The following is a 22,130-nucleotide window of genomic DNA, read 5'->3' as shown; positions in this document are numbered from 1 at the left end:
TCACTTAGGAAGGCAAAATCAAATGCACAATTACAAAATGGGCAATAACTGTTTAGGTGGTAGTGCTGCTGCAAAGAATCTTGGGGTTCTAGTGGATCACAAATTGAATATGAGTTAAAATGTGATGCAATGGCAAGAAAGACTAATATTATTCTGGGGTGTATTAACAGGTGTTTCATATGTAAGACACAGTAGGTAACTGTCCCGCTCTACATGGCACTGGTAAGGCCTCAGCTGGAGTACTATGTCTAATTCTGGGCACCACACTTTAGGAAAAATATGGACAAATTGGAGAAAGCCCGGAGGAGAGCAACAAAAATGATAAAAGGTTTAGAACACATGAGGTATAAGGAAAGGTTAAAACACAGGGCATGTTTAGTCTTGAGAAAAGAAGACTGACGGGGACCTGATAGTCTTCTAATATATTAAGGGGTATTATAAAGAGGACTGTGATCAATTGTTCTCCATGTCCACTGAAGATTGGATAACAAGTCATGGGCTTAATCTGCAGAAAAGGAGATTTTAGGTTAGATATTAGGAAAATGTTTCTAATTATAGGAGTAGTTAAGCTCTGGAATTGGCTTTGAAAGGGAGGTTGTGAAATCCCCATCACTGGAGGGTTTTAAAAACCAGTTAGACAAACACTTGTCAGGGGTGGTCTAGGTTTACTTGGTCCTACCACAGTGCAGAGGTCTGGACTTGACAACTTCTCGAGGTACCCTCCAGCCCTACATTTCTATGATTCTAAAAAGAACGAAGCAAACATAATCACAACAAAACCTTTCGGTATGTAGCTAGAACACAGATACCAGAAATACAAAACAATACTATAACTGACATGAACAAATTATACCACACAACTGACAGTTATTAGATCCTGTGTCCAATACATTAGTAGGACACATGAAATTTTCATATAAACAAGGGCTTGAATCATCAGGAGTAACTTATCTCTGATTAACTGAAATACCTTGATAACCAAGGTAAGTTATGTTCCCCAGGATGCATAAAATGAAGTTCTGTTCCTTTGGATCTCATAAGTTTTACTGAGCTAGATTCTCCTGTTCCCTAGGAACAGAGAGACATAAGAATTTCTACAAGATCCCTATGGAACTTAAGAAAGCTTCAGGAGTAGAGCTTCAGCCAATGCACTGTACTGTACTGTACTGAAGGAGTGGAGTGTCAGTATAATACAATGCAATTTCAAGTTAAATAGAGTTGTGAAAATTGGGATTGCACTGTACTGCCACAAAAAGTAGCCTGCTAACCTGGGATAAAGTTTTACCTAAGCCATTTGTCCTAACATAGACATAATATCTATTTGTGCAAATTAGCGATGTTTCTTAGGTTAAATACATTTTGAGTAGGCAGCCTAAATCTTTACCTGGCCATATAACAATTAATACTAATACACATTCCAATACTTTCCTATTGTATAAGCACAAAAACTTAAATCAAAATTCAATATTTCTGGAAGTCAGTTTTTATTATAACAGTTTGATTTAAAATTTGGTTAAATTTCCTGCTTTCCTATAAGGCTGCACCTTAGCTAGAATATTGAACTACAAAAGCTTCTAGAATAGGCTTTCCCTGTACACTTAAAGGACAATTATATATAATAGCAGTTACACATGTATTTAAGAGTGCATTTTATGCAGACTTATGTAAGTGGAGCAGAGCAGCTGGCAGGGAAACCGGTGCAGCAGAGTAGGTGGAAGGGCGGCCAGTGGAGCAGAAAGTGGCTGACAGGGAGGCCGGCGGAGCAAGCAAGGTGCCTTCTTCCTTCCCACCCCCAACCAGGTTGGCAGATGAACTCTGCAGTTGCACCTCTGAACTCTTGAGTCTGCACTGACTAAGGACAACAAGTGTGAGTGGGGTATTGTGAAATGAGAGGCAGATTAAACAAACTTCTTGTTTCTGGACTTAAGAACCTGAAGCAAAAGCAAACTGCCCAACATACTATGGGGTGGATGTTTTGCTCCTGATTTTATGCTTGTGAACCCTGCTTGCAGCGTTTTCCCAAGTTAATGCTAGGTTACCTTCCCCCTTTTATTAAAAGTTTCTTTTCTACACTCAGTTTCTGTGCTTGTGAGAAGGGAAGTATTTCCTCTAGAGGCGCCCAAGAAGTGGTGTATAATTAGCCCAGATTGGGGCAGGTAAGGTGCAGAAGGGCTGTGTGTAATTGTCCCAGAGGTGGGGGCTCGAGCCAGTTTTGCTGAAGAGGAACCCCTTGATATTAAAACTGGCCCTTGTTGCTGCCGACTCCAACTGGCAGAAGGGTTACACTTACAACCACACAAGAAAATGTACCTAAAACTCTACTAGAGTAAAGCTTATTTAAAATTAAACAGGGAAAAATTATTTTGCTCTAATGAGTTCATACATGAGATTATGTTCTGGATGAAAACAGCACATTTAAATCTGGATCAAACTAAAAAATCATTTGTTCTTGTTTATAGAAAGAACTATGTAAACAGAAAAAACATAATTCACACATTAAACTAGAATTACATGAAAATTATTCCATTAGAGTGACTTTTTCTTTTAACATTTGCAGACCCTTAACAAAAAGCGATTTCACATCAGACTTATTTCTGTGATTTTTTTTAACTTCTCTTTTTAACAGAGTTTGGTTTCCGTAACTTTCAGATTAACAATCGTCTTTCCATTCTGAGATTCTGATATAAGTATAAATAATTCTGTAAAAGTAACATTGGATTTATTTTCTTTCATTCTTAATTGTTGACTGTGTTCCAAAATTCCAGCCTCGTGCATTAACTAAAATACCAGAGCGTTTTGACTGGTTTATTAGATTACTTGTGTATTGATTGAAGTAGTCTTGGCAAGCCATGCAATCCTTACGTCAGTGATGAGCAACACTGCCTACGACATCTGAATTTCAAGGCTTGCCTAGACTGCCAATTACTGAAGGCTGATGATCAGCAGTGGCAATTCAGCAACCTGAAAAACACAGTTTTAAAAACACTGAGTGGTGCAATGTTATAATGCATTTCACACTGTCCCAGGCAAGCGAGGAAAGGAAATTTTGCATCATGTAGTTTCATGGGATCTGATCCTCTGAGTTGCTCAGCACCCTCAAATGCCAATGACTTCAATAGGCATCAGTGGCACTCAGTGCCACACAGGCACTCGTGTTCTGTATATTTAGAGCCTGATTGTGTCCTACTTCTGGGTCGACTTGCAAAAAAGGAGAGGGTGTAAAGACTAAGCACAATCACTATGCTTATGCTTGGGCCTGCATCCATTCAAAAGGAATATTTCCCACAGGTAGTGGCATTGCTATAGGGAAAAGGAGTTTTGGAGGTCTCCTGCTTCCTGGTTCTGTATCCATTTATGAAAGTTGGAAGCCTTCCTAAACAGGAATTTAAAAAAAAAAAAAAAAAAGGCACAGAAACGCTCTTCTAAATTTCTCACCTATGACTCAAAGGCTTTGGGGGATGAAAGGACTTGAGGCCTTCAGCAGAGAGAGGATTTTTATGACTGTTTCCTTTTTTATATTGTACCTAACCAATTGACATCTGGAAATCTAATACAAAAATTAAAACAACCAACTGTCAATAATTGGCATAAATCAAACCCATTCCTACTTCTACCAGTCCTACGCCTCATAAGATAAATATCCTGGGTATAGGCCCAAATTTTTAAAATATATCTTACATATTATCTTTCCTCTAACCAACTACAAAAAAAATCACCAAAAAATGGGCTCTGACTACTGGAGCAAAATCAAGAACAAAATGCCTTCCACCAAAACTGCCCTGTGCCCATACTCAGGAATTTAACCACAGAGCCAGAAAGCAAAGGTATTTTGATAAGACATAATTTCTGCAACAGTGCAAGGTGGCAGAGGCTCTCTCTGCAACAGTCAGCTCCCAGGCCATTCATGACTTTATAGATGGCATCCCTTGAACTGCACTCCAGAAAGAATTCTGAACCACTGCTCATGATGACTTTCCCTGATCAGGCTGCATATTGACTAACTGACTTGCCTCAATTAGACTGCATGCTGACTCGCTGAATGGTGTCTGTATTCTTCAAAGTCAGTTTTAAGAGTACATTATAGTAGTCCAGTCTGGTGACAAAGGAATATATAACTGTAGTGAGATATGCATTAGAAGGAACAGGTTGGTCTAGTCTAGATTCAAGAAACAAATGATCAATTTAATGAAATCCCAAGATCGGAAACAACTGAGAAAAATTGTGACAGTACCGTTTCAATCAAGGGAGTAGACACAGTTCCCTTTCTTTTCAAATGTACTTTCCTCTACCTAGCAATGCTACCTTCATTTCGTCTATACCGAATTTAAACAAAGCACTGAGAAAGTAGAAAGACTGCATATTCCAGGTTTGATGTGGAGACACAGAGTTCATTTTCATCAACTTAATGATAATACTAAAGTCCAAAATGCCTTTCTTCAACAGCCTTAAATACAGAAGGGTGACAGGATGGAATGATGTGGGACCTTCACTAGGAGAGGACATGCAACTGCCTATCACAATCCTCTGTGTCTTTCCTAAATAAATAAACAGTTCCTCTGAACAACAATCCCATTCACCACTATCAGCTCCCACAGACAAATTAATAGTAACTCAAGATAACCTTATCAAAATTTATAAAATGTAATAAAATCATATGTACTCTGACCTCTAATCACTGCTCGAAGATCACCAGAAACAAAATACCTGAGAGAAGCAACCTTAGGGAGAGCCACAGACCCACCAGTATATGAACATACTGCACAATTATACCTATGAATTCCTTATGGAGTGAGAATGCCAACATCTTCCATTCAATACCTCTACAAAAATATCCATTTGATACTCCAACTTAGGGTGCTTACCCCCCAAGGAAGTGAGTTCACTAGCAACATCCTTTGGTGTGAGAGAGAGACTCACCTTCAGACTCTGGAGCAGAGAAGTCTCCCAGGTAGAGAAATTGGTTAACCAAGCCCTCCTCATCTTAAGTCAGCAGACACTTAAAGAGGGGACCACTGGAATGCTAATGCAATGTGCTCCTTCCCAGAAGTAGGCCGTGCTATGGAACCAGGCTGTGGCTTTGCAAGAGGAAGAGCTGGGAGAAGTTGGTTTGAAAATGTAAAGCTGGACAGAAGCAGTTGGGGATACCAGGTCCTGAGAATGGCAGCCAACTCTTGTACTAACCAACTGCGGTGGAAAAGAGCCGAAGCAGGAGACAAAGAGCAGCATCTACTATAATGCTTTGCTTTGTAGGAACAACTGGCTAGAACAACTGCATAGTCAAGAAAAAATGTCAGGCTGAGCAAAAACAGTATGCAGCCACAGCAGTGTGCCCCTGGTGGCCAGAAAGCTAAAATGCACGTTGATCTGCAAGAGTTGCCAGGGCAGCACTTTGGCTCCTCAAAGCTCTCAATTACCCTCCTCCTGCTGCAGATAATCTGATGCCCACATCAGTTTCTTCAGAATTTAAGCTTTTTCTTTTTTTTTTATTGTAAGATGCCTATTTTTTTAGAAGGGCTGAGCACCTACAGCTCTCACTGACTTCAGCTGGAGTTGTGAGTACTCAACATTTCTGAAGATCTGGCCATATGTTTTTAACCCTTATGGCTGAAAAGAAAACCTTCCAAATGTGAACTGATTCTGTGCTTTCTTCCTGAGTCTGCAGAAAAAAACAAGGTGTAAGCTGCTTTAACTAAAAACATCCATGGTAAAATAAATACCAACATTTCTCACTATTTCACAGTCGATCATTTTAATTGAAACATCTAAATAAGGTGCCTATCTAATGTGGTTAAATATCAGAGAAGTTTCAGACAGAAAGCCTTTTTGTAATCATCTGGTGCTGATTGTGAGAGAGCTCACAATTTCCTGCAATATCCTTCAAAAATCTTAAAGAATGAAGTTTAAGCATCTTTGCAGTCCATTGTATCAAATGAAAAGGTTATTATTATGGGTCGGGATTGTATGTAATCTCTCCAGCGGGAAGAGTTATGAACTTCAAAGGATGGCATTGAATAATGTGCCAGATGAATAGACTTTTGTGACAAACACTTACAAGTGGTTTGCCTGGGGAATTGCTATAGGGAAGTGAATGCAAATTCCTCACCTTTGCTTACGTAAAAACCCAGCCTTTTGAAGTTATGCCCTGGGGAGAGGACTAGCAAGCTCTGGCAAGCTTATTAGCATGCATGTAGGTACTTTTATTGTTTTTAATATATTTTTTTTCTGTAATGCTGTCACCTTAATAATAAACGTGATTGCTTATTAAGAGCTATGGGGTAACTTGTAACTGTTGGCAATTACAGTTATTCATAGCCTTTGGAGAGAAAGCAAAGCACAGACGTTGATCTGTTTAGGTCAGAGGTCTGCAAATTGTGGGGTATGCCCCCCTAGGGAGGCATGGAGGAATGTTCAGGGAGCACAGCAGGGCCCAGAGGGAGGAAACGCCACCCAGAAGTCTGCTGTGACTTCTGCTCTGGCCCCACTCCCCAGCCCCAGCCCTTGGCCCAGCCATAGCCTCTGCCCCCGGCTCAGCCACAGCCTCGGCACCTGGCCCCCGGCCACGGACTCTGCCACCGGCCTCCACCTCAGCTCTGGGTCACAGCACCCAGCTGCAGTCTCAACGGCTGGCTGTAGCCTCGGTCTCAGCATCCAGCCGCAGTCTCGACACCCAGCTCTGGCTTCAGCCCCTGGCCATGGCCCTGCTCCCAGCTTCAGTCCAACAGTGGCCCCCGTTCCCAGCCCCAGCTGTGGGGGGACAGTAGGGAGTGGGGACAGGTGTAAGGGGGGGCATGGGGTAAAAAGTTTGGGGACCACTGGTTTAGGCAGTCTGGTTTGCTGAAAATATCACAGTTTAGGCAGGGAACTGTGCAGCCTCAAAATACAACAGTCAGGAGGTTGAGAAATGTGAGTCTCTACGCAAGAGAGGTGACAGCTGAGGAGCCGGGAGCCTAGAGTGCATGCCCTTGGTGGACCATATAGGGGAAATGCAGGTGTTGTTGCCCTGAACTGTGACACAAATCATTACCAAAAAATCTTTCCCAAGGGGTAGTGCAGAATTCTTCTCTACAGAGTATTAGTCAGAGCTTTGTTTACTTCATTGTCAGAAGTCCCAAGAGATAGGATTTCCAGAACTTCTCTTGAGACACCATTCCACAGGCTAGTAGTGCTCAATGTTAGGAAGTTTATCCTGATATTCATCCTAGATTTTATACTTCTTAATTTCTTGCCATCACTCCTAGTTAAAATGTAGAACTTGAACTGAGCCACCTGAGGGAAGGAAAGGAAATGGGAGGCAGTAAGTGGTGCTTATTTTATTTTCCTGTTCAACCTTTGGAAGACCGAAATTACAGCCTGAAGGAACCCAGGAGTCTTAAAACCATCAAGAGCACTCCTATACCAAATACCTGCACTTCTCTGAAAAGATAATTTATCTATAGGGGACACAAAAGTACCACAAGAGAGAATGAATGAGCAGAGCAAATGCTCTCCAGCAAAGAAGAAGCAGTAACATTTATCCCTGAAGAGACAACTGTATTGATGACTGGGGTATAAATATGTGGGGCTCATAATAAGGGTATCAAAAAGTATAGATCCCTTGTCTTCATTGGGCAGGAATCCTGTCTAGGAAAGCTTAATTGGTAAAAAAAATTCACCTGGAAAAATTTCTTCTTCAGTGAACCCTTTCTTCTGCAGAGGCCTCAGGTATAGCCATAGTAAGTGGGGTCACATGGTTGCATGAAGCTATGAAGCCTAACATCTTCAGGAAGATTAATACACTTCTCAGAGTTTGGAATTCCAGAGGATACTATCTCCCAGATGGTATAGAAAACTCAGGGCTCTGAATAATCCCATCTTTTACACCAAGATAAAAATAGGTGCTTCATTGCTTAGGCAAAACCTCAGGGGTTGGAACAACCTTTATGCTTTCTCCAGAAATAAGAACACTCCCTGAGCTCATGGTACTGTTATCAGTCAACAGTCTAAATACAAGGAGACAATGATACTTGGATGTCTAAGGAAAGACGGCACAACAGGGAAAACATTCAGTGACATAGAAAGACCAAAGGGTAAGATATATTAATGGTAGTGGCCTTTTCCTACACAAAACCAGATGTACTTCTCATAAAATGGATGGATTAACAGGTATAAGAGATGCTGTTAGTATAACCCCTTTTCTTTTTCATAGCAAAAAGGAGTAGAACATGTTCTCCTTGTTACTATTAAAGGACCACCTCTATTCCCTCCCTCTTCACATGAGATGGATCTCTGAAAATAGAGAGGCAGAGAAAAGGGTACAAATCTAAAACTGAATAGTTGAAGGCTGTTGACTATCACATCAAACTTTCTGCCAGTAGCTCAATGCAACAGGCAATCTTACCAGTGAGATAGGGCAGACCACTGACAAAAATGTTTGAACCTCTGCCTGAAAGAGGAGTGTCTCTGGGCAGACTTCCAGCCTGTCAGAGATCAAGGAAGAGCTCTGCCTCTAGAATCCAAAGGGAGTGGAATCCTCTTAACTGAAAGCATTTAAAGAAGCTAAAGATGTCTGGAAAGTTGTCCAAAAATCTTGAACCTTTTTTAAAGTGTCATCTCCCTCTTCACTAACAGATCTTTTCACAAAAAGTGACCTACTGTGGTTTGAGCTTCCTACAGCAACATGAAGCTCTTCAGCCAAGAGAACTAGTGAATGGTAATGGCTGCATTATAATGGGCATTGTATGTTAAATCCTAGGGCATGTTTGGCCATCATCTCATCCACAGACACAAAGAATCTAAGATCCTGGATGAACCGGGAAAGGATTTAATAAAAAATGAGCAACAGCTTGTAACATGTGAAGAAGTTGCACTTCTCAAACATGGCTTACTAACTGTCAATTCACACCTGCAAGGTTACAACCTAAGAGACCAGTGCAGATCAGAAGGGTCTTTTCCAGCACCAGTGAGATCTTTTTAAAAATTATATATTTTAAAGAGTGCTTTTTCTTGAAGATTTCAGTTATTTTACAATCTATCTTTTTAGTTCTGTTGGCTTAAAACAAGATCAGTCTCCCCCTTTGATAAAGGTACACGGGTAAAGTGGAAATAAAAAAAGAAAAACATACTTGAAATACTGGCTAGAATATAATTTTTCAATCATGTTAAATGTAACAATCCTCTCTGCACTGTGTCTTACTTACTTGTGTCTAGATAGTGAAGCGAAATGTACAGAAAAGACCATAAGAGTTGCTTCAGCCACATGGAAAACTATGAGATGCAACCTGCTGTTTTTAATATCCTCTGTTACTCTTTTCCATTCCTGCAAGGATATTAAATGAAAAAGAGAAAATAGCAATAGCTGTAGTTCTTTAACCTGGCTCCCTCTGGCTATTTACACTTGTGGAATCTAGGTGTTTGTGTCACACATTCCAGGATCATGTAGAGAGCAGTGTTCACTGGAGACACTCGCTCTTTCTATTCCCCCTTCTTCACACAGGGTTTCAAAGGTATAAAAATGGAAATGGTCTCAACTACCCATCAGTTCTTACCACTAATGCAGGAATTCTTAACCCAAACTCTAAAGAAGTAAAGAAAGCAAGAGAAGAATATGAATATGCAGAGATAACAATACCTAAGGGCAGGTCTACACTTAAAACGCTGCAGCAGCTGCACTGCTGTAGCACTTCAGTGAAGATACAACCACGCTGATGGGAAAACTTCTCCTGTCAGCATAGTTAATCCACCTCTGCAAGAAGTAGTAGCTCTGTCGACAGGAGAAGACCCCCCGTTGACATTGCACTGTCTATACTGTGGCCTAGGTCAGTATAATGGTGTCATTCAGGGGTGTGTGGATTTTTCTCACTCTTGAGCAACATAATTATACTGATATAAGTTTATAGTGTAGACCTGGCTTAAGAATTATAGTTCTGGGACTATAACTTTTGTCATGTTGAGGTAGTCTCCATATATTCATTTGTAGAAGTTTGGCAAGCAATATAGCCCCAAAGGTGTGCACAGATGTTTTAGGTAAACAAGAACTGCAGAACTTGCTAAAACAGCTCTGGATACCAGGTCCAGAGAGTATTAGAAAGGACTTGTGAGGGTTAGTCTAACTCTTAAGGGCAGTGGTGCCTAAGGGTCAGCCCACCTCCCAGTCACATAGCATGGTATTTTAGGATTTTGAGAGGTTTTGGTGTATGCGAAGACTTAGGAAATAAGAGATATTTCTGGACAGGAAGCAGTCCTGGAAATAAGCAGGGTGTGGGAGAAAGTCAGTTACTGTTTCTTTAAGGGCTCAAGACCAGTAAACTTGCAGAGTGGGTGAGGCAACTGACCAGGGAAGAGCTGGGAACGGGACTCACATATATGCTACCTCCATCCTCTGAGCAGGGTAGACATCACCAGTATAAGGCTGCCTGCTGAGCCCTCCAAGCTTGAGGACTAATTGGAGAAAAGGAGTCAGGTGAAGGAGAAACTGGCTATGGCTCTACAGTGGGCCTAAATTACAACCCAGCTCCAGGGAGGAGAACTGGGGACTCTTGGCTTAAGGAGAAACAGAGGGACTGCCTAGTTACAACCCAACTTTGGGGAGGAGAGCTGGGGACTTCTGTCTTAAAAGAGGATGACCATTTAGGCTATATCTACATGACAAGCTAGGGATATGATTCCCCAGCTCAGAGAGCTACTTGTGCTAGCTCTCATCAAGCGTGAGTACATACAGCAGTATAGCCATGGTAGTGGAAGCAAGGCTGAGCTGTCATTCATCATCATCATTAGTTCACCTAGACAGCAAAGATCTGTTGCGACAATTCCCTATGGTGCATACCTTATTGGATCGTATGTCCCTAAATACTTGGCCACCTTGGGGAAGTGGGTATGGAAGCACAGTGACTGAAGCCGTTTTCCTAACTATTAGTATTTTGCCTTCAGCTATATGGCCACCATTGCTGTTAACCTGAAGGATTCATCCGCCACGGGTGACAAAGATGCTGCTGCTGCCCGGTATTCACCAGAGCTGAGATGTATTGATCACAAACCCACTTGAAAGTGGTAGGTATGTACTCTGCTGTCATTACCTATGCTACCTCGGATATGTTGCTATTTAGACTCACACTAGCTTGATGAGAACTTGCACCAGTATGTGTACACAAGCAGGGGAATCACACCCCTAGCTTGTCCTGTAGACATAGCCTTAGAGTATGACCCCATCTCCCCAAAGGGACAAAAAAGATGACAGGGACTCTTATAGGAACCAAGAGTGAGTGTGAACTGGGGTGACTGAGTGAGTTATACTGTGTAGACTTAATAAAGCGATCCCAGAAAGATGTTTTGAATGAATCTAGTCTGGGTAATTGAGTGAAAGAACGCAGGGAGCGCTGAATGCAATACACCTGCAGAGCTATGAGCGGCCACAAAGGGGGGGTGCTGGAGGGCAGTGCCCATGACAGGCTGCAACCTCATTCTCTCAAATAAGACTTCATTTGAATGGGAGAGAAAAGGATTAAATCATATATAGAGCCTCAAGTAGCAGTCTTGCAAAATTTTAAAATGAAGTCCATGTGAAGACATATTATATTTCCTGGTGGCCGAACATCTGTCAGATCACAACAATTCCGAAACATAGTCACATTGGGGACAAACTCTGAACTGTGATGGACAGATCCCTGATCTCATATATATATATACACACACACACCCAAAGTGGAAGGAAACTGCAGATAGATTTGGTGATATATAGATAATAACTTAAGACCCAGCAGACACAAAGTATGGGGCATAACTTCCCTAGATGTAAATAAGGCTCAGGGAAAATACAGACAAGCTAGTCACCAGAAAGAGCTGAAAGTAGGAGACTATGTTAGCCATCTAGAGTCCATAACCAGGACTTCATCCCAAATTAATGTCTAGAAAACTGGAGACTTTCAGTGGCTGGTAATGGCCAAAAGTAATTACTAACTGATGCCTATAATGTGCCTGTCACAGGACTGACCCTTTAAGGGGAAATCAGGGATCTACCTACCTGTGACTAGCTCCTGTAAGGGAGAATGAGCCAACTTATACCCACCTGGAAGCTACTAAATCTTTACGTGACTTATTGCTAGTTGTTTGCCTCATAAAGGGTTACTAGCACTCAGCTGGGTTCTGAAAAACAGGAAGTCCCTGAGAAGAGTAGCTTCGAGGAGAGCTCACCAGAGCAAGAAATCTGGATGGTGTGTTCCCAGAGAAAGTAGCTCCCCAGCAGCAGCAGGAGGAGGAGGAAGAGAACCAATGATGCCAATGTAAAGGGCAAGAGGATAATGCCATGAGCATGTGGGCTGCAGCTGGCTGGAAGAAAGTGGCTGCAGGTGAGTGCTGCAGCAGATTAAGGTAGAGATTAAACCAGACACAGAGAATCACAGACCTCATGAAGGAGGGCTGTGCAAACCCTGAATTCAAGGGGAGAGTCTTTTTATTTCAAATATATTTAGATTTAATAAAGTAGACCCATAACAGAACTTTGTTTTTCATTCTTTTGAACTGTGTGGCATTCTTAGGGGAAACTGAGGTAGAAAGAACCTGTAGTGCCACATTCAGCAAGCAGGGGATGTTACGGCATAGCCACCCCCCAGTACAATGCCTTGTATCTAGTGGGTAGTCTCAATTCAGTTTCTAATTCATAGGTATACGTATCACAAATAGGACCTTTATTAGTTAAACTAGAGAAGGCCAAAAATTGGTTGAGATTTCAGAAAGAACTACCCTGTAACCTTTACAGCTGACTCTCCAAGTCAGCATTGAAAAGAACAGGGGTGAATGGGGTGTATGTGGGAGGTGTAAACTGCATGGGCAGTATGAGCAAATTTGGATTGCAGCTGATACACCAGTTCTATGGAGAAACAGAGACATTATCTTTCTGGGTGCTGCTAGTCTGAGTCTTTCACAATATCAGAAGCACTAATGTGATAAGGACAGATCAGTTGAGCTTCAGACCAGTTGGCACAGTCCACAGGAAGACTGAGATTAACAGGGGAATGCATCGTGCTCACACTGGGGTCATGCTAATAAACTGTATTTGGACAAAATATTCAGCACAGAAGCATTTTCTGGATTAAAAAAAAACCTGATGGAAAGCCATAGGAGTCGAATGTAGTATTTCAAAGGATCAGGGTACAAATACTGACCAGTATATTGGAATATTAGTAGCAATTTATTTTTAATACAGATCATGGATAAGCTTCATAAAGGCTTCATTTTAAAAAAAAAAAAAACTTATCTACTATATCAAACTGTTTGAAATTTTTAATTGTCACCTCCATTCTGTTAACCATTAAAATACTTTTCCAGAGAATAGCTAAAGTTTCTTTAAAAAAAAAAAAAAAAAAAAAAAAATCCCAGAAAGTGCCATCAAGTGCATAGGGAAGAAACACAAGCAATGACTAAGAAGTTTTGCCTGCAGGATTGGACTCGTTTTGAGTAAACAAGAGCACTGGGGGAAAAAATCCAAAAATTATCTTAACCTATTATCATAATTTGCTGCACCAAGCATCTCCAAATTCTAGGACACATTGTACACTCCCCCCTCTAATCTTGTAGCTGCCTCAACTTAATAGACACTGTTATCAGATAACTACTATATAGCAGTACTGTACTTCCAAGAACATGGAAGGACAGTCTACGGGTTTCCACCCCAGTGCCATTCTGAGAAACTCAATCTTCTTGAAGTGCTACTTCTATGAATGACTTACAATAATGTGCTGTATTATCTGTGGCCCTTATTCTCATGTCCATAACACAGCAATCGACATTTGGGACTATATCTTTATTGTTTTTAATATTAAATCACTACTCTAAGAAGAACAAGATTGCTACAGGATATGGGGAATTTAATGTTGAACTACAGAATAGTATCATGTTCATCTAAATGCAAGTAACAATTCTAAATGATCATTTTTATTTGTTTTTCTCAGTTTCTTGCATGTCAAGTTACCTGAGCTATGGGGGGAATCTGATTTTGGCCTGGCTGATTTTGTATGCAAACAGCATCGCTCTCTGCCACAGAATCTGTTGCACTTCCATCCTGTTGCGATTCAACCATTTCCATGGTCATTTGTCTAAAAATAAATAATATAGTGCAAGGAAATGAATTCAGACCTGAAGAAGGGATATTTATTTCAACTCTATTCTTTTTCTCCTGAACTCCCAATTTCACCTCTTTAAAATATCTGATAAAAGAGCAACCCAAGAGTATATCCTAGCATCACAATGTGTTGCCCTCAATGACCTGTAAATTAGGAATCAAGCTCACTCCCTTGGCTGGCCAGGACTGGATGCACTGTGTCGCCAACACTCCCAGCACTGAAGAAGGAAATCAAAGCATCACTCTCTAACAACCCATCTACAGCTAGCACTGCTGATTCCAGGAAGAGACCTATCCAACCCTTCCATGTTGGAGATAGGGGAATGGAAGGAACATTAAAACAAGGGGAAACTGAAAATGAGGGGAGTTAAGAGGAAAAAATAAGGGGACAATTCTGAGGAACCCTGAGGGCGAAATATCTGGCAACTATTTATTTATTTAGTCAGGCATATAAAAGAAGCAGTAGTGTGTAGATTCAGTATAGTATAGGTGGAAGTGACTTGATTTGATATCTAGGAAGAATTGGTTAAAATTTTTCTTTTCTTTATTCAATTAGGTTGGAGAATCATAATACTATGTATCCCTCAATGGATACAATCAGATACACAAGATTATACCTAACATGTGAACCTTTATTCTGGATTATCATCTCTGGATTGTTTTTTTGTTTTGTTTTGTTTCTGATGAAATAAAATTTCCTTCAATTCTTATCTATATAAGTCAGCCACTGGAGACAGATACCAGAGTATGAAATTATTAAAATATGGAGACATCTGAAAAGTGTTCACAGAAGTATTGTACATAAATTCTACTATTCTGTCCTGCTAAATAGAAATATCATCCTCCTTTAGACAAAAAAACAACTTTATATACTTTTGTCTCTCTTTTGCTAACAGAGTAATTCCAAACATTAAGATCTCATATTCAGGACACTGAACTGATTTTATTTTGAACCAAATGATAGAGTTTAACACTTGATTTTTAAATTGGTATCAGCAACTCTTTTGTGATATTTCAAAACCATTTTATATCCTGTAAATCATAAACCTAAATTTGGGTAAATTACATCCATCAATTGAAATGTATAAAGTGAAGGACTCTGTTAGTGGAGAAAACTTTCAAACACATCAGCTACACAAAAACACAATTACCTTACAATTGTTTTTCCATGATATTTCTTGACACACTTGCTCATAATGGAAGGTCTGAGTGTTTAAAACAAGAGCTTGGTTCCCCTCAGCTCACTTTCTCTCCTACTGAACACTGCAGGGAAGTTATGATGTTGAAGTTGTGATGTCACAATCCTCACCATAGCAACAAATCAATGTCACAAACAGTATACAGCCTTCACTGCAGACTCAAGGAGAAGAGGGACAGTAAAACAGAGATCTTGTTCAAACACATACCAAATATTAGAGGAAATGCAGGAAAAGACCATTCAAGGAAGGGAAAATCACCTATTTGTAGTTCTGATTTTTTCTGAAGATATAATATGAGTCAGTTCCTATTCTTGGGTCTTGTGCTATCATGTGAGACAGGCAGGACCCTAGACACTCAGCCTTGAGAATGTTAGCTGGTTAATATGGAAATCCAAAAGGATGTCCCCATAGATCAAAACAGCTTAAATGCCAGGATCAATAACGTGGTCAGTATGTATCACCAACATAGTCACTAAAACTGCCTTCTGGAATTAAGACTAGGATCCTAATTATTTTACCCCATGCAGCCCCAAAATCACACCTTCATATGTCATATCCAAGAGTGTCTGTTACTCACAGACAAGGTTTAGTTCAAAATTACTAATTTTACCCCATCCCACTGAAATGTTCCATTGGCTTCTCTTGGCAAGGACCATCAATCATGCAGTGCAAAATGACATGTTTCCAATTTTACTACTTTATTGCTTTGGGCTTGATTTATATTATGTCTGGCTCCATACATCCACTAGTTAGAAATACAGCACTTTTCTCGCTTTGGTGAAAAGACAGTCTCAATTAACTGCTGAACATCATTGCCGGTTGCTCTAAGTATCATTGAAACAAAAGCAATAAAGTGTTAGAGGAAAATGCCAATCTGGTTTTGTAGTCTTGACAGTATCTTTTATTTCCTAGCTAGGAAGTTAATCCCTTATAGATTGCTGAAGGCCCTCCTCCTACAGAAAAGTTTTATTATTCCATTTATTTTTGACATCTCTATGATCCTTCCTGATCTTTCTAAGGGCAAGTCTTTCATGTAGTGTAGAAAGCTAAACACTTAACTAATTTCAGTTCATGTGTCTATGTTATTAGATGAAAGCACAATTAAACTGTACTGATGTAACTAGCGAAGACAAGAATAAAAAATTAAGACAATATCTCTAACACTTCTGCAAGCTTACAAAATACAAAAAAGAGGACTGTGTTCTTATTATTCTCTAGATTTTAGGTAAAACTCCTGGGCAAGTACAACACAAATGTCAGGTGCAGAACACAATTAAGATATACTTTGGCCACATTTAAGCGTGGGAATCTATTCAAGTGTATTCTTCAAAATTATATCTGAACATACTCTGGATTTTAAGGTAGACAGAGGATTTACTGTTTTTAATCTTCAGTACAGCCAAATAGCATTAACATTTTTATATAGTCTTTTTTGCAGTATTCCTGAGATTTGTTAATACCATTGTTCTCCTAAAACATTACTTCTGGCCAAGCCATTATTGTTATTATTTTCAAGGGGAAATGGATTTAAATGTCAACAGCGTGTGAAAGCATGAACTTGTTGAGCAAAATGCTAAACTGTGCATGGAAATTGCCTTCTCCAAGTATGAAGAAGGCCAAATGAAACCTAAAATTTTGGGCCTCTAAAAGACAAAGCTTAAAAAGGTAAGTAGCCATTTTAGGTGTGATAGTCCCCTTGGTATAAACTTATATAAAAAGCTTGACTAAAGACAAAGTTGCAGTATAACAGCTGCATAATATAGAGTACAAAACAAAGGATCTGTTTTGGCTGGCATATCTGAAAATATCCAAGCAAGTGATTGTTTTTCAAAGACCATTAAAACTGTTCTCAGTATCAAGCCCCCATAAAACAGACTTATTAATTCAGTCCAGAAACTACCAAAATGGAAGACTTTTTCTTCCTATAATGTAAGCACAGTTTTGATTAGAGGCAAACCACTGATGACAAAGGAAATTGGCAGATCCATTGCTCCTATATTTCAAAGTAAGGCTCTACATAGATGATACGATCTTTGGAGCAGAGACCATCTTCTTCTGTGCTTGTGCAGCCCAAAGAACAGTGGGGTTCTAGTCCATGACTAGGGCTTTTAGGTACTACAGTAATAAAAATATCCAACTTATCCCCCTCATTTCATGAGAAGTCTAAACATCTTTTGAAAAGGTTTATAGGATCCATAAGTAATGGAATTAAGTTTTAGCTTTATATATCCAGCAAGGATCTTAGCTCATTTTGATGACCGAGATCATGTTGTTTGGAAAATCAGAAACAATCAATCATTTTTGTTTGTTTGAAGTAAGACAGAACAAATCATTGTAATTTTATAGGCCTTGCATATGGACTTAATCCTAAACTCAAAAATTGTACAATGCTTTTATTTTATATAAATATGGTTTAATTACAAATCAGCTACATATCATGAGATTTACTCTGATGTTAAATATTAATAGGATTGTTACCTTTTTAATCTGGGTTGCTTTCTATCTTTCAAAAGTTATGGGGTAATACATTGATATTAATTTGGCAGGATTTTTTATTTTAATACACACAAATTACATGACTGCACTTCCATAAATTATGGTTGAAAATATATTCTGGAATTTAATGTAAAGCGAATCTACGCTTTTTTTTGCCTGGGGATGGTGAAGAAAAATCATAGGACTGGCAGGAAACAGATATGCCTATTGACTCTGTCTCACTAAATGACATTGTAGTAAGTTACTGTGACACTGTATATTGTGTATCCAATATTGAGATTTTGAACATTTTGGAAATATGCTTATCTATGTCTTTACTATTAAATTTGTAGTACTTATCTTTCTCAGAATGTCAGAAAATCTGAAACCCTCTAAGGAAATGCTTTTACTGTTTGAAAGCATGTTAAGAAATTATATTGCACTGTGATTTATTTCTTATGTATCACTTGCTTTAATCTAGTGTTTTCAAGGTTTATTTCAGCTTGTGCGATTGATGTTTGACACTGGCCTCATATCAGAAGTATTATATTCCCCAGGGACAGGTTGACATACTGCTCAATTAAGGAGAAAATGCCAGAACATTAGGAGTATTACTGGCAATAGATGCTATATGTAGAAATAGCTTGAAAACAGTGTCAATAAAAGATGTCGGACATCTGAAAAAGAAAAAAAGAGAGGCAGAAGTAACTGTCTTCAACCCCTCATCCCAAAATAAACCTCACAGAAAATCCATTCCATCAGAAATCATTTGTCTCATGAGCCACAGAAGCACCTGTGACTGGATAAAAGCCAATCAGAAGCAGCCACAGCTAAAGGAAAACCTGATCATGTGACTCAAGATAGGCAGATGCCACTAAATTAGGCGGCATGAACCTTTATTTTAAAACTTTTTCTTTACCATTGAGGGGAGACTGATTTAACACCAAAAAAAAAAAAAAAAAAAAAAGCTTAGCCCTATGAAGATTAACAAAATACTTTTGAGGAAAATAATTTCATACTATTTCTAATTTTGAAATTCTTACAATAAAAAATTAATTTTTAATATCTGTTGATGAGATTTAGCTGCAGAACCAATAATCAAACTGGTCCAGAATTAAATATGACCTGAAGTGGATACCTTCATTAAATACACAGAGCCATTATGAGATAACTGGTTTATTCCAATACACTTTTATGATATAAAATATCAAAATGTATAAATTCTCCCAAAAGAATGCTTAGTAGTGAAGAAACTACCACTAAATAAAAGGCAGATAAGCTGAGATTCAGCACTTCCAATAATGTCTCACTGGGTGCATCATTTTTTCGACCTCCGCAAATCTTGCAAATGTCAGATGGACATTACAGAGTTTAAGGGTTTTCTTCTCCTTGGCTACCAACCCTGTAAACTTCATTTGTAGAGAGCAGGGCCTTGTGTTTGAGTGAAAGTTGCAGAGAGGAAACTCAATCCTTTTTTTTTAAATGAATTTCAAGGCAATTATTTTTTCATCAGGCCAACTTCCACACCCTTACAAGCAGAGACCAGGCAGGAATAGTGTTCAGGAACATGGGTTTGTTATACAAACTGAGCACCACCTGCAGCTCTCTAGTTAATAGCACAATTCTATTGATTTCACATTAAGATAGTGATTCTCAGATTAATTTCCATTATTAGTAGCACTCCCCACTTTTCATCTTCTCCCATGTTCCAAGATTTTTCCATTCTTTTCCTTCCTCCCTTTTCTCTGAGGATTGTAACATTCTTAGCAAAAAGAAAAAAAAAGTCACTTGAATTAGGACAGGTGAGATGATACGTGTCCCTCAAGACACATCTGCTCACCTAATACAACAGATGAGACAAATCCAATACTAGGCTTGCTCTGACTTTAAGACATGAAACAGCTGTGTCAAAGAACAAAGTGGAGCCCAATATACAGTTACAGTGTAGATGAGATTAGCATTTAATGTGAAGATCTGGTTGGAACATCTGTTTAGCTGCCTGAGATACAGCTGGACTCAGGCCTGCGTAAAAGCATGGCAACAGCAGAGCTGGAGCTGACTCAAAGTTTGGAAAAGAGACCTGGTTCTCACCAACCCCATAGGGATCTTTTCCCCCACTCCTGCTCTCCTGCCTTTTCCTGAAAGGCAATAACTTAGTTACAAAGAAGGGATCAGGCCCAACCAGATCCCTTCCCAGATAACTGTCAAGGAAGGCAGTCAAGAAAGAGTGACTCTGTGCCCTTCACCCCCAATATTCTGTGAAACAGGAGCATCCCCAGTAATACACAGACACATACACTGTTTGAGAGTCTGCAGTTTACTTTAGCCACTTGCACAGTGCTTCCCCGCAACCTCCACACACAATACCATCTTTTATGCCCCCCACATACCCTTTGGATGCATGTATACAGTGTTGCTCCTACCCCAGTCACACACTATTGCCAGAGGACCTTGCTAAGCCCCTCCCCCATGCAATGTGTCCTCAATCCCTCTATATGAACCCTTTGCCCCCTCCCACACACCACATACTGGTACCAAGCACTGGCTGCCTGCTGCCAGGTGTACACATGCAGTGTGCCAGGGTATCCTAGTTTAACCCTTTATACCAGCATGGACCTATTATTGTTCCATGCTAGAGTGGAAATAACTCTCTAGCCTACTCTCTCTCTCTCCAGCACAATGAGATAGAATAACACTGTAGATAGTGATTAGGGAACCCACCTGGGAGGAGACCTCAGATTCAGGCCCCCCCTGCTCCAATCACTATCATTATTTATCTATATGTGAACAGCTTCAACAGAAGAAACTGAAGGAGCCCCACATCAGAATATCCCATAGTGCAAGTACACTCCTGAGCAGTTGTAAACCTCTGTTCAAATCACTTTTCCCTCATCTAGCAGGGAGGATCAGAACTGAACCTCTCTCCCACATCCCAGGCAAATGCTCTAACCACTGAGATGAAAGTTATGATAGAGACAGCACCACCTCTGGCTGTTTTGTGTGAAGCAGGAGCCTAATTCACTCCCCCAAGTAGCAGTTTAGGCTGCGAGACGCTTGACTGCAGACAATAGGTTCCACTTCATGGACTGATAAACAGAGATGGACTCCTCTGTGCAGCTCAGACTTACGCCTGGTCTATACACGTTACGCAAATCTGTGAAAAACGTCATGCCCTGTGTGATGTAGTAGATTGACCTAACTCCCTACCATAGACGCAACTAGGTCAGGAAAAATTCTTCTGTTGACATAGCTACCACCTCTCAAAGGGGTGGATTTACTACAGGGACAGAAAAACCTCTTCTGTCACTGTAGAAAGTGTCTATGCTACACAGAGCCTGCAGCTGTGCCCCTGGAATTCTTCGAGCTATACTCCTAGGTGCCTATTTCTGTGAACAGGGCTGGGGTTAGCGCACACCCCGCTGGTCAGCCTCTCACATGGACTAGCTCAGGTGGCTCGTGCTCTACCCTTCTGGCATGTGGACAGCATCACAGTGGGAGCGTAGGCACCAAAATCTGCTTTGGGACTCGCGCTGTTGTGCTTGTGATTTTCTACGTCCCTAAATGTTTGGTGCCCTGCTGCACAGCAGTGCCTTGGAGGACCCTACCCTTAGTCTCTCTGTGCCTCAGGTCCCCGTGGGTGGCATGGGGAGAGCGGCACCCCTCCCCCGTCGGAAGGGGTGACGATAAACACCCCACGGACTGAAGCACCCAGATCCTGCCCTCGTGAAGCTGACCTCCTACTGACGCCGTTTAAAGGGGAGGGAGCAATGCCCAGAGACCCGGAGAAAGGCCCCCAAGCCACCGTTCCAGTGCCGAGCTGCCCGGCTGAACAGCATCCTCCAAGGAGGGGCAGGCGGCTGGGTAAACGAACACCTCTGGACCGAGCCCCAGGGAACGGGGCGCGCAGCTGAAGGCCCCCCAAGGCGGCAGGCGCGTCTCTCTCCACACACACAGCAAGGGCGGCAGGCAGGTCCCGCAGCGCGGAGCCCTCTCCTCGCGCGGCCCTGCGTACTCTACCGCGCCCGCCCGCCCGCGCTCCCATGCCCCACTCCTCTACCATCCCCTCGGCCCTCGCTACCTCCACCACCCACCCACGATCCCGACTGCAATGCCTGATGGTGTCTCTCTCGCCCCCCGGCCCCTAGGGCCGCGGGGGGTCGGGCTGCGCGCACACGTGTCCCCGCCCCTCCCGCACTCACCCGCCGCCCTGTACGTGACGCCCCCGTCACAGGGACGTGGGGGGGATTGGGCCGGGCGGAGCCGCCGCACGTCGCCTTCACGTCAGTGCTGATGCAGCCGCGCCGCCGCGGGGGCGCTGAGGAAATGGCGTCCGCGGCGACTCCCAGACCCAGCGGTCGCAAGAG

General features: G+C 41.2%; 1 protein-coding gene across 7 annotated transcripts in view; it reads right to left on the bottom strand.

Moving 5' to 3' along the window:
• CREM (cAMP responsive element modulator) overlaps nt 1-15,328 on the bottom strand; it is a 66,918-nt gene extending 51,590 nt beyond the window's left edge. For 4 of the 7 annotated variants that reach the window (XR_010918704.1, XM_067542641.1, XM_067542640.1 and 1 more), the window contains exon 1: nt 4,918-5,002. Coding sequence is in view for 6 of the 7 variants with exons in the window: in XM_067542641.1 (XP_067398742.1) it covers nt 4,918-4,980 (63 nt within the window). In the remaining variant the exon portion in view is untranslated. Of the gene's footprint in view, nt 1-4,917; nt 5,003-13,942; nt 14,067-15,243 lie in introns of those variants that run through there. The other 3 variants (XM_067542648.1, XM_067542647.1, XM_067542650.1) reach the window with 1 other exon arrangement.
• Between the last annotated feature and the right edge of the window lie 6,802 nt (nt 15,329-22,130).

Source organism: Emydura macquarii, unplaced genomic scaffold, assembly GCF_026122565.2.
Source record: "Emydura macquarii macquarii isolate MOO-44397 ecotype Brisbane River unplaced genomic scaffold, CSIRO-AGI_Emac_v2 contig_719, whole genome shotgun sequence".
NCBI classification, from domain to species: Eukaryota; Metazoa; Chordata; order Testudines; family Chelidae; genus Emydura; species Emydura macquarii.
The sequence above is the reverse complement of the archived record's forward strand: the minus strand, read 5'-3'. Positions and strand labels throughout refer to the sequence as shown.